At 41.7% G+C, this 18,127-nt stretch overlaps 2 protein-coding genes across 8 annotated transcripts in view; both read left to right on the forward strand.

Annotated features, from left to right (window-relative positions):
• Positions 1-9,886, forward strand: part of N4BP2L2 (NEDD4 binding protein 2 like 2) — a 61,754-nt gene extending 51,868 nt beyond the window's left edge. For all 3 annotated transcript variants that reach the window (XM_082675807.1, XM_082675808.1, XM_082675809.1), the window contains 4 exons: positions 1,813-3,572; positions 6,018-6,103; positions 7,420-7,465; positions 9,712-9,886. In XM_082675807.1, coding sequence (XP_082531933.1) covers positions 1,813-3,572; positions 6,018-6,103; positions 7,420-7,443 — 1,870 coding nt within the window. In that variant the 3' untranslated portion in view covers positions 7,444-7,465; positions 9,712-9,886. The remainder of the gene's footprint in view (positions 1-1,812; positions 3,573-6,017; positions 6,104-7,419; positions 7,466-9,711) is intronic.
• A 5,333-nt stretch (positions 9,887-15,219) lies between these two features.
• The window catches only part of N4BP2L1 (NEDD4 binding protein 2 like 1), a 34,901-nt gene continuing 31,993 nt past the window's right edge, over positions 15,220-18,127 (forward strand). For all 5 annotated transcript variants that reach the window (XR_014298043.1, XM_082675400.1, XM_082675397.1 and 2 more), the window contains exon 1: positions 15,220-15,460. Coding sequence is in view for 4 of the 5 variants with exons in the window: in XM_082675400.1 (XP_082531526.1) it covers positions 15,285-15,460 (176 nt within the window). In the remaining variant the exon portion in view is untranslated. The remainder of the gene's footprint in view (positions 15,461-18,127) is intronic.

The raw sequence follows: 18,127 nt of genomic DNA on the forward strand, positions 1-18,127 counted from the left end.
GTATGCATTTTATAACTGTGACTGCACTTTAGACTTCAACTAGACCTTTCATTGGAGTCAGATAGAACTGACCATGAAGGAGAGTTACTGCCAAAGTTGACATTCTTTACTCGATATCCTTTTTATAGATACCATCTTAACTGCTTCTCAGTAATTTACTGTTTCTTAATGTTCTTCTTTTTAAAAAAATTTTTAAATTTAATTTTTAATTGAAGTGTAGTTGATTTACAACCTTAATGTTCTTTCTAAACCAACATCCAGGGATATATAAACAAGGGCAGCAGCAATTAGTTGACAAAGAACAAGGTGTTCAGGGGTCCTGACTATTGAAAATTGCCCAGCAGCATGGGATGGAATAAACCAGGCCAGAGGCTGGGGCAATTTTCTTTTCTTTTTTTAAAGAAGATGTTGGGGGTAGGAGTTTAGTAATTTATTTATTTATTTTTGCTGTGTTGGGTCTTTGTTTCTGTGCGAGGGCTTTCTCTAGTTGTGGCAAGTGGGGGCCACTCTTCATCGCAGTGCGCAGGCCTCTCACTATTGCGGCCTCTCTTGTTGCGGAGCACGGGCTGCAGACACGCAGGCTCAGTAGTTGTGGATCACGGGCCTAGTTGCTCCGCGGCATATGGGATCCTCCCAGACCAGGGCTCGAACCCGTGTCCCCTGCATTAGCAGGCAGATTCTCAACCACTGTGCCACCAGGGAAGCCCTGGGGCAGTTTTAATAAGTTCTTTTGTCCAATGCCCAGCCAATTGACCAACTTCTCTTTTCTGTTATCTCTTTCTGCTTCGGTGTTTGTTTAAGTGTTTATTTTCCTATTCCTCTACCCTGGATTTTTTTCCTCAGCTGTATCTATTGTCCTTCCTCTACTACATTTTACTATGTTTCCATCTGTACATTGTGGAAGAGAAGATAACTAAACCTTTATATCCGAAATTAGAAAATTTCCTAAATCCTCCTTTTTCTCTCAGGATCAAAGATTGCCTTCAATTAAGGGGCACCGTGAACTTTTAGTGTGCTTGATGAGAGCATTATTGCTCATTTGGGTGGGATAACTTTTCACTGTGGAATTGGCCCTGGCATTGCAGGATGGTTAACACCCCTCGCCCCAGTACCAAGTGCCAGTAACACATTTCCAGTCATTGAGACCACCAGAAATGCCTTCACACATTTCCACACACCCCACAAAGTAGTGGTAGAGCCTCTGGTTTAGAACCACTGCTCACTAGGCAGTTGGAAGCATATCATCCCAATACTGAACTTGGCTGCTCATTATCAGCTGTTCTTTACAGTTTGATGGAGCAACTTAATTGCCAAAGTTTTTACGTCTAGAGAAAATCTAGCTATTTGAGCCATTAAAGCGGTGCCATTTACACTATACCCGTCACTTTTCACTTTTCAAAATTCAAGATGTTGGGATAACCAAGTTGTTTATTGGTAATATATATATATATAAAGTATCTTAGGGAAAATATTAGGCTTTCATAAAGTTATTGGTTTATGAAATGAGTATGTGAAAATGAGTTGTAAGTTTCTCAAAGTGTATTCACTTTTATCAGGTTGGCCAAAAAGTTCGTTTGGGTTTTTCTATGTTATGGAAAACCTGAAAACAAACTTTTTGGCCAACCCAATCATTTAGAGGATTAAAGCATATCTCTTTCAAAGGTGATTTTTAAAATATAGTTCAAAGTGGACACACACTTTAGAATCTCTTATACTAATGATTTGTATATCTGCACATTGAGTATAATATTTTAGTTTATAATGTTATATAAGTAATTAAGTTATGAATTTCTTAATTCTTTTATGTTTCAGAGAAAGAGATTTGAAGAAAACTGGGCACAGGTTCGGCAAAGCCAAGAAGAGAAACAGAAAAAGAAACAAAAAGCAGAACAGTCATAGTAAAATCATGGAGGAAAACTCATTTGAAACCTTAAGTTATCTTACACCAGAAGATCAGGACCCATCTCAGAATGAAGAGGAAGACTTAGAAGAGACCAAAAGAGAATCAGAGTATTCCTTAACGGGTGATCTGAGAAATGAAGTAGGAGATTTTGTGAATGTCCATAAAGATGAGAGACAGGAAAACATAAATTTTGAAAACAGTTTGCCACATGTTATGTCTGTAGTTGAGTTGGACAATACACCAAAGAATTTCCTCCCCAAGGAAGATGATGACTTGTTTCTAAATTTGTCATTGATGCCAAATGAAAGCTCTGTTGCTTATTCAACAGTGACTCAAAATCTCCCCTATGTAGCAAGTGATGACTGCCCTGGCACAAAGATAGAAAAGCATATAGAAAGTAGGGATATCATGGCATTACACATCCAAGACCGATTTGTTGAAACCCCACGCTCATTTATGCAGAAGAAAGAGATGGTAGATAAGAGTCTCCTGAATGAAACAAGTCTGTACCATCAATATGGATCCAGAACTTCAGATAAAGTTTTAAGAAAGGAACAAGGAGTAAATACATCTAAAAATAATTACTGGGCTTTTTTCTCAAATGATTTCTCTGATGAAGAATTACAGTTGGGCTCTGATAGACAACCCTATTTTGGTAGCTGGCCTGAGGGACCTAATAAGTTTATATGTGAACAGAGACCAAAGAGAGATAGATGGCAAAAACTGGCTCATCCTGACAACAGGAGACAATTGATTAAATTGATCTCTCCTTCTGAAGGAGCATCAGGACCAGGAAACAGTCCTGAAACATTGATAGAAGAGAAGCTATCGATAGAAAATGAAGATTTGTCACCTCCAACTGAGAATATAGATTCAATCATAGAAACAGAGACAAATATCTTTGGAAGCCACTTCCTTAAGCTGGATAGCCTAAAGAATGCCTTACACTCAACGAAGAATAAAAAAAGGAGGCAGAAAAGGATTTTCAGTTTGGCACCAAACTTTAACTTACTGGGACAGAGTCATATCAATGTAAAAGAAATGGGGGAATGTGAATTGTTAACAGAAAGCCATGGAATAAAAATTATTTTGGAAGAAAAAAAAGATGTAATTTCAGAAATAAATAATGAAGAAGAGAATAAGCAAAACATTATGACCTTCAATCATCATCCATCATGGTTTTACTTTGACATTGTCAAAGATTCTCTTCTAAATGTTGGTGGACAATTTTATTCTCATTACCTGCTATTTAATAGACTAAGGCACTCTGTGTATTTTTACAAAAGCCCCATTCCTTCTCTTATGCTACAATATACATCTAGCTTTTGGAAGATATCTTTTACAAGCAAGAAACCGTTTTTGACTTCCAACTCTCAGAGGAGAGTAGATGATAAACTAAATGATGTAAGGTTCACTTCTTCAGAAATTTTAAGTAGCCCACCTGATACTTTGTACTCTTTTAGGGTCACTAATGATCTTCACTTTTTAAATGAAAGTTTTGGTGAAAAGCTAGAGACATGGGAAGAACCTAAACCATTACAGTTCTCACAAACAGATGATAACCAAGATGTAACAAGCACTGACTACTATGATTCCCTTGAGCTACCATTATCACAAGAGTTTGCCTTTCAACTAGTAAAGCTTTTTGGATCTCCTGGAGTTCCAGTGGGTAAATTGAGTTTATTTGCTACAAATAAAAAGTCGAGTTTAACATATGTGAGTAATTTTTGCAGTGTTTCTACCTCATGTTAGTGATTTCATGCAGTTAATTGATGTTGTGATACTTTTCGGCGGTGGAAGTGGAGGACACGTAGCAAATGGTGCTCGGTGGAGTTGTGCCCCATACCCCACCTCCACAGCCAGTCGTCTGAAATGTCTTTGAGCATGTTGAATACTTGGACTCTCAGTTTCAACAGACAGTGGGAAGAATGAAGAATGAGACAGGCAAACAGTGATTATGTAACAAATAGAGATGTACTGCTTTCTTTAAGAAAAATCTTTCTGCTTTCTGCATTTCGCTTGTTTGGCACATGGCCCTTTCCTTTCTCATTCACATTATAGCTCATAGATATGAGAATAGTAAAAGGGGGACAATGAAGATTAAGTGATGAAAAAAATATCTGAAATCAGTTGAATTTAATTTTTAAGAACTGAGAAGGGTACTGAAAAGAAGGTTAGGAAGGAGTCTGACTGGTTGACTTGAAAAGTTCCTTTGGGCTCTTAAGATTGTTGTTTTTGGAAGTGAAAAATCTACCTGTGAATTAAAAATGAAAATATGATTTTTTAATATTGTAAGTAAAATTCTAAGTAAATTTCTGCTAAATAGTATGCCTGTGCAAGATGCTAAATATCTTAAAGAGGAAATGAGGCACATATCCCAACTTTTCCTTATCTGTAAGTCAATTGCACGTGTTAATGACTTCATGCAATTGCATGTGTCCCCTTCCTTGGGGACAGAAGCTGTAAGAGCCAAGAAGTAAAGCTCCAGTCCCTGCATCCTGTATCTTCCTGATATTCTTTTTCTTCTGTACTTACCAGGGAGACTGGGGTTCTCTAACAGCTTGATTTCCAGTGTTTTTTACTTTGCTCCTAAACTTCTGCTGTTCTGGACAAGCTTGGTCCACTCAGCTCAGACCCAAGATTAGCTAAGTCTCAGAGTCAGAGGAGTCACAACTATCAACCTGTTCTGGCATCATGTTTATCATTTTTGCAAACTTTGTGAATAATCACATCGTAACTGCTGCAACTTTCTGTCCTCCTAGATGCACCAAAGAAACATACCAATTTAAAAAATTAAACTGTATTTGCTTTGGAGAATTTAAAAAGATAATGGAAGTCATTTTAAGCCGGGAATATTAGTCCAAAGTCCATATTCTGAAGTCATATGCAAAATTCTTTGTGGCATTTTGTGCCATTTTTCTGGGAGAAAGTCCATAGATTTTAACAGCTTCTCAGGGATGTCCATGACCCCAAAATATTAACAATCACTGCCTTAGATTGGCACCAGAAAGCATGAAGGCACTAGTGGGAAAAGATTCTAAACCTCCTCCTTTGAATGCACAATACTATCATAATCAACAATAATGATCCAGCATCCATTAATTAAGCTTTGGAAAGCTTTTTAGAGGAAATAGACCTCATTCATCAAGTAGCTTACCTTCTAAATGGGGAGACAAGACTAACACAAAACAAAATTATTGCACATAGAAAATATAAATGAGAAGCTTATGAATATTTTATGAGTGAGGTTAGCTGTGCTAAAGGGATTGTTGAAGAGAATATGGGGTTATGGTTTTGTCTGGGATGGCTCCAAATGGAAGTGAATTATAAGCAGTGCTTATACAAATATGACTTAAAAGAAAAACAGGGAAAGAATTTTACATTTGGAAATGGTGTATGCTTAAAAAAGGAAAGGAGAAAACTGGAAGTGGAGGCTGTAAAGTAATTCGTTTACCTAGGTTGGACATGCAAAGCTCTGGTGTATCTATGACCTTGTAAATAAAACAGGGAACTCAAATGAATTCTATTATTAGGGGCTCTGCAGGCACAGTGGGATTATATAGTAGAGTCATACATAGGCCTGAAGAAACCAAACTACCCATGTTGCTGGGGATGTGCGAGTATAGGAAAAATATTTTCCGTGGTTTGGTATGGCTGATAGGTATAAATCAATGTCTGGACTTGCTTATGAGCATCATAATTGTAAAGATTTTTTCTCCCAGACACTCTTACGTGGAAGGAGCAATTTGCAAGAAAACTAAACTTGCTGTACTTGCAGTGTTTTATACATGTCACAGGAAAGGATGTCTACCTAAATTTTATGCCCTGTGACAGTACCACTTGAAGCTACTGATGTGTATATATTTGTACTTACATGAGAATATGAACTATGATACATATCACTTTACATAAGCATTTTTATTGAGTCTGGATAGTGTTTACTAACAGAGATCTGAGAGAGACTAACTCCTGCTTTAGCTATCACTGAAATATCTTCAAAACCAGGCTTTTATCATTATGGTGGTCTAGATATCATGTTTGTATGTCTTCATATTTAGGGTAAAAATATGTGTGACATTAGAGATGAAATTTGTTTTTTTTTTTTTTTTTACAGAATCTTTGTTGCCCGATGACTGTGTGGTTCCTCTTGACTGGAAGACACTGAAGATGATCTGTTTACAGTGGAAGACGTCAGTAGAGGTATATTTTTATGGCTTTCAAAGCAGACCTTCTCTAACTGGTTTCTTTTTTTATTGATTTTTAAATTTTTAATACAATTTTTAAAGGTTACTTTCCATTTACAGTTATTATAAAATATTGGTTATATTCCCTGTGTTGTACAATACATTCTTAAGCCTAGCTTATACCCAATAGTTTGTACCTCCCACTTACCCACCCCTATATTGCCCCCGCCTCCCATAATCACTAGTTTGTTCCCTATATCTGAGTCTGCTTCTTTTTTGTTTTATTCACTAGTTTGTTATATTTTTAGATTTCACATATGCAATATCATATAATGTTTGTCTTTCTCTGTCTGACTTATTTCACTTAGCATAATGCCCTCTAACTAGTTTCAAAAAAAAAAAGAAAAAAGAAAACCTGTTCCATCAAATGTAACATGAAGAGCTACATCCATTGTATTAAATTAGAGAAAGAATGTATGTGGATGGGTGGATAATCTATGCATGTTTCTTTCAGTTAGTCCCAAACAGAAAGTTGCATTTAATTCCCTAACTTTGTTGTAGTGTAGGCTGGTATAAGGGCCAACTGTGGGTGACTGAGGTCCCTGTTTTAGGAGAGTCATTTATTCTTCTTTACATCTTTTTCTCCTGTCCAGCCCTCAATCTTATCTTGTTATAATAAAGTAACAGCTACAAATTAGATTCATATTTACGTGACTTGGAAGCACCTCATTATTGGTATGTTCTGGTGGTCCATGATGGTTCTGACAGGCTGTTAATTTTCCAGGTAGCTGGAGGAGGACTGGTTGGGAAGGTTAGAAAGGTAACAGAAACTCTGGAAAATCCAGTACTCTGTGTAATGTAATGAGGAGAGGGTGGCTGGTATTCTGTTTACATTAGTTGATAGTGACTTATATGTGCCCAAAGGCAATGCCAGAGGTACATTTTGAAATAAATAGTAAAATCAAGGTTTAGTGAAACATAGAATTATATAGTTCAGGATAGTAGGTATTTCTTAACTGTTCATATAAACACAGCTGTGGGAAAAGTAGATTTGTTTGTGTGCTCAGGTAGTAAAACCAAATACATTTTTCTACATATTTCTCCTCATTTCCATGGAGACCTTTTTCCTACCTAAACATACACACACACACACACACACACACGCATACACACATGCACACAGCAATAATTTAAATGTTTAAACTGACATTTATGTTTATTATGTTTTTTCTCATTTGGAGAGTGTCCCTATGGGAGTTAAATGATGGTGCAAACCTAATCCCAATGGCAAATATTAATCATTATTATATGTATTTTAATTATGATTTCTAGAAAAGACAGAAGAAGATTGGTTAAAAAAATGAGGATTCTTTGAACTGTAAGTACAACTTATTCCAGAGACCTCTATATGATCAGGAGGAAATGGATGTTGACATTATTTGGTTGTAATAGTTCATATGTACTACAATTGAAGAGTAAATATAAAAAATGTAGTCTGTTACCATAGCAACTCTGTGTGCTATTGCACATGTGATGTTTTTATTTCCTTTAAATGTAGATCTTTTTATGAAATACAACAAAGCTTAGATTGTTGCTGCCAAATTTATTTTCCAACTTTATTAGTTAGAATATATTTTAGAGCATTCTGTCAACACACAGTTTATGAGGGATTTCCACCCCCTCACCCCTCACCTCCACCCAGATTGATAATGTGGTGATGGCTGGGAATTAGGGATATAGGTTATATTTAAATATTAAAAGATTCTCTAGGAAAAGAGGTAAAACATGTAGACAAACTCATGTTTTAAACTTGACATCAAGTGACATTAAAATAAACACATGGCACTTTTTTTTCAAATGCCTAAATTATGAAATAAACACAGCTGCTATGATTTCATTATGTATCTGTCTGCATTTGATAAGAATTGAATGTACTCTGCATTTACCATATGTTTTCTCTTTTCATTGTTTCCATTTCTCAGCTAACTAGAAATACACATATACCCAGTAAAAATGTTTTTGTTTGTTTTAAACATGGTTCTGCTGAAAGAAGAAGGGGAAGGACTAAAGATCTGGGAGAAGAGTTTAGAGATTTGGAAAATGTGGGATAAATATAGGAGGGGAAGAGATAAGAGGCTATGAGGAATTCCAGAGAAAGGAGGTGAAGAAATTCATTCATTTGTTCAACAAATGTTTATCGAGTTGCCTCAGTTCAGACATTGTTCTACACACTGAGGATATAGCAGTGAAAACATTCCCGGCCTCATGGAGTTTATGTGAGGCTTCCCCTCAGTGTGACACCAGTATAAGCAGCATGCAACAAGCATGGGTATATTTGGCAGTAGCTAATTTCAGAGTGTTTTCTATCTGCTAATTTTGTGTCAAGGACACTTTATGGACCATACTTTTTTGATTTTTATGTTCATCTTCTACATTCATGCTAAACGAAATGCCCTCTGTGAACCTCACAGAGCAGTCATCCCTAATTATTTGTCCTCTCTTTTTGGGGAATTTTATGAGTGCTGTAGCCATGTACAGGTTTTTTATAATTGTAATGAGAATGGGCCTCTTAGTTTTGTGTTTGGCATAATTAATGATCAGTGGGCGTCACGGGGTAAACAGAAATTTAGAAAGAAGGAAATAGCGGGAGAATGTGGTTGGCTCTGGGAGCCTCAAATCCCTGCCTATTTCAAAATCCTCTTCTTGCTGGTGGCCATGGTGTTTATATTGCCTCACTTCTTTAAGGACGTAGGGCAGAGTGCTGGAAAGAGGATGCGTTTGCATCTTGAAGCTACTGCTGACTGGCTATGTGACCTTAAACAAATTACCCTCTCAGAGCCTCAATTTCTTCACCTGTAAAAAAATTACATTCATAATACCAATCTGTCATGGGGATAATAAATGAGGATTAAATGAAATAACTTGTGCAAAGTTCTTACCATAGTGCCTGAAAAATACTAGGCTCTTAGTTAGGGTTAATTCCCTTCCCCTGAGTACCTTAGTTGGTTACAGCTTTGTCTTTGAAATGCCCCTGGCATAATAGAAATTGTGTTATCTAGGACAGGGGTCCCCAACCCCTGGGCCTTGGACCGGTTCAGGTCTGAGGCCTGTTAGAAACTGGGCCGCACAGCAGGAGGTGAGTGGCGGACGAGTGAGTGAAGCTTCTTCTGCACTCCCCATCACTCACATTACCACCTGAACCATCATATATCTCCCCCACCCCGCCACCATCCGTGTAAAAATTGTCTTCCACGAAACTGGTCCCTGGTGCCAAAAAGGTTGGGGACCACTGATCTAGGAGAGCAACATATTGACTCAATAAACTTGTTAACACATTTGCATGAGTTAAATGTATTTATTATTAACTTTATAATGTAAATAGCTGGGTCATCAGGAAATGGGACATAGACCAGGATTTGATTTAGAGACAGAAAGTTGGGCATAATCAGGAGGACAGGCTCTTGAATGAGGCAGGACCAGGCAGGGTGCGGGGCTGTGGGGACAGCGTGAAGTTCTAGATATGAGGGGGTGGCATAAATAGGTCAGGAGTTTGGGAAACTGACAGCAAACTCCATTCATGTCACCATTTTGTCTGGACTTGTCTGGGCTTGTGTTTGTTTGTAGTTGAAGTCTCCGTCTTCCTGGTACTGTTGAAGATCCTCATCATCAAGAAAGAGTGCTAAGTGCCAAACTGAAGGATAATTTAGAGTGATACACTCAGTGGATACCGAAATTGGTTTGAATAATCTGTTCAACTATTCTTAATCAGTTTCCTGATTACTAATAAAAAACTCAACGAAAGAGGTAACAACTTGAACATTTTATTATCTAATTTTGAAGATACTCACCCTACTTTATTTCATGAAGAAAATAAGGCACAGAAAACTTGAGTAGCTTATTTTTAAAATTGCATCAGAATAGAAGGATAGGCCCTATATCCAAGTATGGGTCCATGATTCCATTTCTAGAATTCTGAAATCCAAAAGCCTCTGAAAACCAAAAGTTGTTTTTATTTTGTTTTGTTTCTTAAATGTTTGGCATGAAAACTAAGTTGGCAGCAAGACTTGACCCAAACAGACAGGTTAATTTTACTCCTTATTTATCCCACTTAGCGTGACTCTTCAGACATTTTACTGCAGAAATATTAATGTGTTAAATTACCAGGGGTGCCCTAGACCCCACTTAGAACTTCCTAAATTCTGAAACATATCTGACCTCAAGGATTTTGGTTAGAGATTGTGGGACTTGCACTATACTACAATAATAATTATTTTTATTATTACTATTATTTTAGTTTAATCGTACTTAACAAACTTCAAATACAAAAATTCGTATTTGAAAAGTATAAATTAAGGGGTGATTTCTCATTATTCAACATGTAGGCATTTATGTAATCTCTCTGTTTTCAGAAAGGGAGTGTTGCCTGCCGTATCTTGCCTCTTACTCCTCCTCATCCTGTTTTATCTTCTCCAGAGAATAAACCTCCAGGCTTCTGCAGGGGGTGGGCAGCTGCCTGACTGTGTGGACATTTGTTTCTTAAACAGACTTTCAACTGACCTTCCTGTTTAGAGTCCCACGTCCAGCCCTAAATCTTCCAATTCCTGAAATTTTAGGGGTTATGCAGAGTAAATAGTATTGTTTCTTGGCTTTCTGTAATTCAAGTTTTATTTTTAATTTTTTTTCCAAATTAATTAACACTGGGCATTTAGCATTCCAGTTTTTGAAATTTTGTTGCTGTGATCTTCTCTCTTTTCTTACAGTTTATACTTGAAAATAATAATGATTACCCACCCCGCCAAAAAACCTTTACATTTTCGTGGGGTTTCAGTGAGGGAGTGGAAGTTAAGTATTTGAGTTCTGTCTGCTAAATCAGGAACTGAGCACTTTATTTAAAATAGCTCAATGTTTTTCCTATGTTCATTTTGTACAGTTTCAGTTTATCTTTCTACTAGACTGTCAGTCTCTTACAGACAGAGACCAAGGTCTTCAGTGTTTGGTTGAACTCCCTAAGGTCTTGCTCTCTGTGCAGGCTCCTAGAGCCATTGTGAAACTGGACTTACCTTTGGCCTGGGATGGGATGATTTCAGGGAAGAGCTGATCAGGATTAGGGTTGAAGCAGAGGAGACTCTGGCATCTGGCAAATGTTTGCTTTCTTAGGAGACTTCGACAGCAACAATTATGGATTTCTAATGAATACATTAGAGTCCACACCACCATGGCTGTAAGTAAGGGTAACATCATAAATATTTAACAATGAGTATGGCAGGGCTGGTGACCAGTTCTGAGACTCCTTTGTACTGTATTGATGCATACCAGCTAACTACCCACCTAGGCTTCTACTTAGGTTCCAGAAAGCCCCCAGCTTTCTCCAGCTCCTGCCTTTATTACCTTGCCCTCATTTCCAGAATGGAGCTTTAGAAAAATGGGTTGGGGCTACTTTCCCCACCTCCCAGGCTTCCTTCTCAAAACTTATACTCCTCAAGTGTCCCTGTGAACAGTGGCAAATACTAGGTGCTGTGGAAATAGAATTATGGTCATCGCCTTTGGGGAGGAGTGTGATGCCAAATAGAGAGAGGGAAGGAATATAGGAGGCAGAGGCAGTGTGAGGTTAGAATGAGCAAAATCAGTCTTATCCAGAGGACATTTCTGCATTAGCAGACTTATCCTAGGCCACCAGAGTCCTGAGCATTTCCCCTGTCAATTCAGGCAAGCAGACATACTCTGCATGACTGCTCTCCCCTTGTCCCCCTTCCCCTAACCTCTTCGAGCTTCCTGCATCCTCCATCGAGCTTCTAGGGGAAGGATAAGGGAAGAGCCAGGAGGGAGCAGTTTTAAGTATAGAGGCACTACCTCTGAATGGCCAAATAGTGTAGACTGTGGTGGAAGGTGAGAGCTGGAGGTGCTGTAGCAATGAGGGGTCCACCATAGAAACAGCTAAGCAGGCACAGAGGGATGCTTTCCTGTCCTTTCCATTCATGTCACTTATGTAACAAGGTGAATAAGTATGTATATAAGGCATTTTTTTGAGTAAAAAATCAGATAAAAGCTTTTGGTAGATGAAGAAAGGACATAGGATTAGAGAAAATTGGGAAGCTATTACCTTTATATTTTAAATGGTTCTACTATGTTACAGGGTCTTTGGTTAGGCTGCTTTGGAAACTTCGTCTTGGTTTCTGACTTCTGCCATCTTGGCATCTGCAGGAGAGGAACCCAGGGCTGACTTACAATTAAGCATTCCAAATCGTGGGGTATTTGGAACTGTAGGTTCGAGGGTTAAATTCCTGGTTTCCAGTGGCTCTTCCTGTGCACCCTCTTATTTTTCCACATCTTGTTAAACAGTAATAATTAGAGAAACATTTGAATGTTTCTTCATTTGCCAGAAATTACTCCTAAGATTATTTCTTTATGTCTATCATGGTAATGGTTTGTAGTGCAGCAACGTGAAATTGTGCTGGTCATCACCTTCTAGAGAAATGGAACAGAACCTTAGAGCTGAAAAGCTGGTTGGGTGAACTGAGGGCATGAAGGAGTGTTGTCACAGGGATCCTCTGACTCGGGGGTAGCCTTCCTCTCTGGAGGCTGCCACCTATATAGGGCCAGTAAGGATCTGAACGTAGATACTATCTGGGAGCAGGGTGGTTCTCAGATCTGCCAATAAGGTCACTGACTGTTTACATTAGTCCTTAGCTGACGTTATCACTATCTTTTTTCAGTGTTAATCTTTAGTAAATCCCAAGCTCAGACACATCTACTGAGAAAGCAGTTTGGGTCCATATACAACTATTGAGCATCTCTGAATGTCAGATGCTGTGTTAGCTCTTGGGGTGACAAGGGCAACACTGTTCTTGCCTTTGAACTTACAGTCTAGTGGGAGGAAACAGATACACAAACAGATAGCTTTAAACAGTGTGGTTCTGAGGAATAAATTGGGGAAAACAGAGCTTGTTGACTAGTTAAATCTGGGAGCTAAGAGAAAGGAGAAGTGTCTGGGGTCACCTTCAGATACTGCCAACCATTTTCTCCTCCTTGAACTCTCCCTCCCTGGGGCTCCACACACTATCTTACAGTTCTGTCTCTCATACTCTCCTTCAATAGATCCACTTCAAAGACTGTCTTTAAATGCTGTCCCCGAGCCCCCTCTTCAGCCGTCTGCTCTTTTCTCTATCTTCTTCTCACAGGGGAAGGATTTCCAAAGCTCTGTCTCCATCTCAGACCTCTCTTCTAACAGCACATTCACATTTTCCAGCATCTACTTCATCGCTTCAGCTGCCACAGGCACTGCAGACTCAGTGTGCCAAAACTTCTAGCCCCCAAAGCTGTGTGTCTTCCTGCTGCCCTCTCCCACACTGCCTGGGACACCCTCTATAGAAGGAAATAGAAATGGACAGAAGTCTCATGCAGCACTGTCCAACAGAAATATGTCAGCCACATATGTACTTTAGACTTACTAGCCAAGTTAAAAAAAAAAAGAAACATGAAATTAGTTTTAATAATATATTAACCCAATACACAGCATGTTATCACTTCAACACATAATCAATATAAAAATTATTGAGATATTTTACATTCTTTTTTTTCATACTGAAGCTTTGAAATTCAGTGTACTTTAATCTCAGTTTGGACCAGCTGTTGTTTGGGCCAGTACTTCAAGTGCTTAATAGCCACATGTGGTTATTGGCTCCTATGTTAGAGCGTGCAAGTCTAGAATGAAAAAGGTAGTTTTGCGGCTGGGTAAAAACGGTCTTGTAAGAAGTATTGTAGATACATGGAAGTATGATAGGATACATACATTATAAGCAACACTATTTTTATGATTCATGTATATTCTCCATTCCTTATGGTTTCCCTCTAATATTTAGAGAAGCTTTTGAAATTTCAGTGTTTCTCAGAAGTGCTAAGAATTCTTCCTCCAATGCTGGGAAGGGATTTTCAAGAGAGTAGCTCATCTCCCTCCGCTCCCCCCTCCACAGAACCCCAAGAGGAAGGCGAAATTGTCAGCACAGAGCCCCCCCCACCCCCCACCCCCGCACTTGGATAGTCCCTTCCACTGAAGCTTATTGTGCAATCTCTGGGTTTTGTTTTAGAAGGAAATTGCTTTTCTTCACAATTCCTTTTCAAAATTTTCATACCTTAGCTGCCAGAAACAAAATGTATTTACTTTACAATGGTTATTACAGCCAAAGCCACCATATATCCCGGATTGTTCAAGGATGGTGTTAATTTTTAATATTGTCTCTTTCAGTCCATGCATCTTGAATTTTAGTTCAGAAAATAGGATCTCTCTTTCACACTCCTGAGTGTGAAACAGTGGAGAGTACTGTGGTGATCAACCAACTGGCGCTCACCAGTTCCTGGAACTTAGAACTTAATTCTGGATGCTTTTCTGTTGTTTCAGTAGACTGCTCCTTTCCCTGCTCCTGCTCCTAGGGAGGCCATCCCTTTCCTGTGGTAACAGGTCATGAACCTGGGCAGTAGCCCGTCCTTCTCAGGAGGCCTAGTTTATACTACTGTTCATAAATCAATCTGAGTTTTAAGAGGTGCTTTGTTTTTGAAGAAGAAGAGATTTCTAAAGTTATGTAGAGGCAACAAAGCTTTCTAAGAATATTTTTGGCAGGCTGATACAGAAGTATTTAAAAAAAGGAAAAGATACAGGCCCTGGGAGAGTGGTGTTAGCCGTTGGGACACCAGCCAGATATTGGTGCTCACAAATTGGGGGAGACAATGGTCTTTACTGTTACTGTTCAAAATGCTGTTCACGGTCTCTTATCGTCAACTAAAATTATTTCACTTTCAAGGTCTAGGCCAGTGTTAGGTGGGGTGGAGGAGGGCTTTTGCCTAAGGCCTGCCTTCCACGCGGGCGTCCCGGGGAAGTGTCCAGTGTCCCACCCGGTGGGCCTCTCCCCCCAGGGCGAAGGGCACCCGGAAGCGTGGGGGGGCGGGGAGGCAGTGGGGGAGCGGGGCGGGGGTCGCGTTGCCCAGGTTTTCCCGGCTGTCAGTCTCCCAGCGTCCCCAGCTTTCCAGGTAGGGACGACCCCTCCCACGCAGCGCAGTTCGGGCGGGTGGGAAGGAGGGGCTGGGCTCCGAGCGCCCGCCCCTCCATCTATCACATGGCCGGAGAGCCACAAAAACAACAGCTTTGGCCAAGACCGTGACTTCAGGAAGGGGAAAGCAGTGTTCTCGCAGCCAGCCCCCACCCCATGGAGGAGAGTTTTCTTGAATCCTTTGGGAGGCTGAGCCTCCGGCAGCAGCAGCAGCCGCCTCGGCCGCCCGCCCCGCCGCCCCCGCGTGGGACACCTCCGCGCCGCCACAGCTTTCGGAAACACCTCTACCTCCTGCGAGGCCTCCCGGGCTCGGGGAAAACTACGCTGGCCAGGTAATGACGCGTCCGGGCGCCGCGCGCGGACCCAGCCGAGCCAGCCCCTTGCCCGGCCCCGGCCCGAGACTGACGGGGGGAAGCCGGGCCGCCCGGTGCCAGCCGGGCCGCGGGCTCGAGACGCGGGTGGCCCGTCCCGTTGGTTTCCATGCTGCACCCTCGCAGGAGGACGGCTGTCAGCACTGCGCCTGGCGCGAGCCCCAGATGGCACCGGCCCCCGCACGGCCCCTGCGCCAGCCGGGCGGGTAGCCTTCGCCCGGAGCCTCGCAGCGCGGGGTCGGGGGCCCGCGGGCAGTCTTCTTCAGGAAAGCCCGATGGCGACTGCAGAGGAAACCACCGGGCCTCCCGCTGGCACGCAGGCACCCGCCACGGTGCGGCAACAGGCGTTTTAAACCTGAGCGGAGAAGTGGGGGCCCAGGGGCAGGGGCTGGGACCCGGGCGCGCGGCCGCGTAGAAAATCTGGCGGAGGGAGGCAGCCCTGCGTGTGCTTTGGTGGCTGCGAAGGCGCACAGGTGCCCGGGGAGGGGGTTGCGCGGCCGCTGGAGGCCGTCATTGACACAGCTTCGCAACGGGAGCCCAAATTGGTTTACTCGCTAGGTGCGCCAGCGGCCCCCGTACCGGGTCAGCGTGAATTGCACGGCCTCGTTGCTGGGGCCACGTTGCTAGGCCCGCCGCTCCAGCCTCAGCTCCCTCCACTCTGTCCTGCGCCTGATGTTCCTGCAGCGCTGAACTGTTTCTCTCCTTGCCTTTGCTGGCGCTGCCCCGCGTGCCTGGTTTGCCTGCCCGGGTTGCCTTCTACCGCCCTCTCCCCTACTGATTCCACCAGCCCTTTACGACTCAGGCTTATTAATCCTCGCCCTCCGGGCTCCCCCGCTTCCTGTTTACACCTCTGTGGCTGCGCTTGGTTTTGCACATGGTTTCGTTTATCCTTCTGTAAGTTTCTTGAAGGTAGGGGCCGTATCTTACCCTGCAAAGCACAATGTTTGGCAGTAGTATGTGTTCAATAGAAGTGGTCCCTTGCCCTCAAAGAGCTTTCCATCTCACCAGAGAGGTAAGGCTAGCTGTAGAACCATGGGACTGGCCATAGAACTGTGGAACCAATGAAGAAGAATCAAGGTCGTAGCACACATTGAGAAGCGAATTTGAATGGTACACAAAGACCGTGGGAGGAGGGTCTGGGTTCTTTAGGGTCAGGGAACTGTGACAGCCCTGGTGTTGTGCTGCCAGTTTTAGTTAGGATTCCTGGTTGATTTGTGGAGTAGAAGCCTTTAGCAAAACAATATTGCTACATTTTCACAGATTCAAGAGATGGGCGACTTCCAAAGGGCCATTGGTACCCTTTTCTAAGAAACACGCACATTTCAATAGGCCTTCTCTCTGGCTGGATAGAGAATGGGGGAGCCTGCCTAGAACCCAGCAGAACTTGGTTATTTTATGATACAGTCATGGTGGGTACATCTGTTACCAACAAGGTATCTTCTGAAATCAAATCCCGATCAGTTTTACTTCGGCTTTGCTGGTCTGTGGCCTATCACACACTGTCCGAGAAGGCAGTAAACATCTTTGGCCAGATTTTGTTTATAATTAAAGAAGGGAAGTAATATGGTGAGTGGAAGGTGCACAGAATTGAACAGCAGAAGCCAGGAGTTTGGGACCTCACTTTCCTCATCTCTAAAGCGAGTGGATTGGCCTGGGTAGTCTTTAAGGCCCCTTCTGGCTCTAACATTCTACACTTTTAGGATTTTAATTCCTGGTTGACATTTGGCTAAGCGGAGGACACCGGATGAGAGACCAGCTTATTAAAGAACATCTCTCTAGGGACGACTGGTGTGAGCACTTCCCTGGGAGTCTGAAGATTGTGCCTTTAGATTCTCTTCATCACAAAATAGTTGGTGACTTTGGGCAATCACCTGCCTTTAATTCTTTTTACTTTCCTTTACATGTGAATACTGAGAAGGAATTAGATGATTTACTGAAGATCTTTCTAGCTCTTAATTTCTAGTTGTCAGACTTAAAAATGTTTTGTTAATAATGGCTAGGTAGGGAGCTCTGACCTTTGAGTCAATTTATGGCTTCTTTGTTTTTCTTTCTTTGCCTGTGCCCCACGGCTTGTGGGATCTTAGTTCCCCAACCAGGGATTGAACCCGCACCCCCTGCACTGGAAGTGCGGAGTCTTAACCACTGGACTGCCAGGGAGGTCCAAGCTCTGCCATTGACTCGATATGATCTCAACTCCTCTGCACCTCAGTTTCCTTCCCTTTTAAATAGGGCTATCTGCTCTGTCTACTTCAGAGGACTCTTGTGAGGATTAAATGTGTATGAGAGAACTTGTTAAACTTTAAAGTGCTGTATAAATTTTAAGAGGCATTAGTTACTGCCGAAGATGTTGATCAGCAGAGATAATCTTCAAGGTGTTCTTAGGGAGAAGTCTGGCTCTGAAGTGAAGGAGGCAGCTGGGAGTTGACATTGTGAGTTCTCTTGATAGGCTGGGCATTGGCAGTTCTGAGAGCACAGGACTTTGGCCCTGCTTTGGGGTGTGTTGTGCATTTACATGGAAATCAGGAAAGTAGGCAAGGATACAGTCCACAGCTCAGCGAGGAGAGAGGTCTGCAGGGAGGATGCAAGGTGTAGTGGGTGTGACAGGCCACGTCCTTCAAGGAGCTGCCT

This window comes from Grampus griseus, assembly GCF_964374135.1.
Source record: "Grampus griseus genome assembly, chromosome: 18".
NCBI classification, from domain to species: domain Eukaryota; kingdom Metazoa; phylum Chordata; class Mammalia; order Artiodactyla; family Delphinidae; genus Grampus; species Grampus griseus.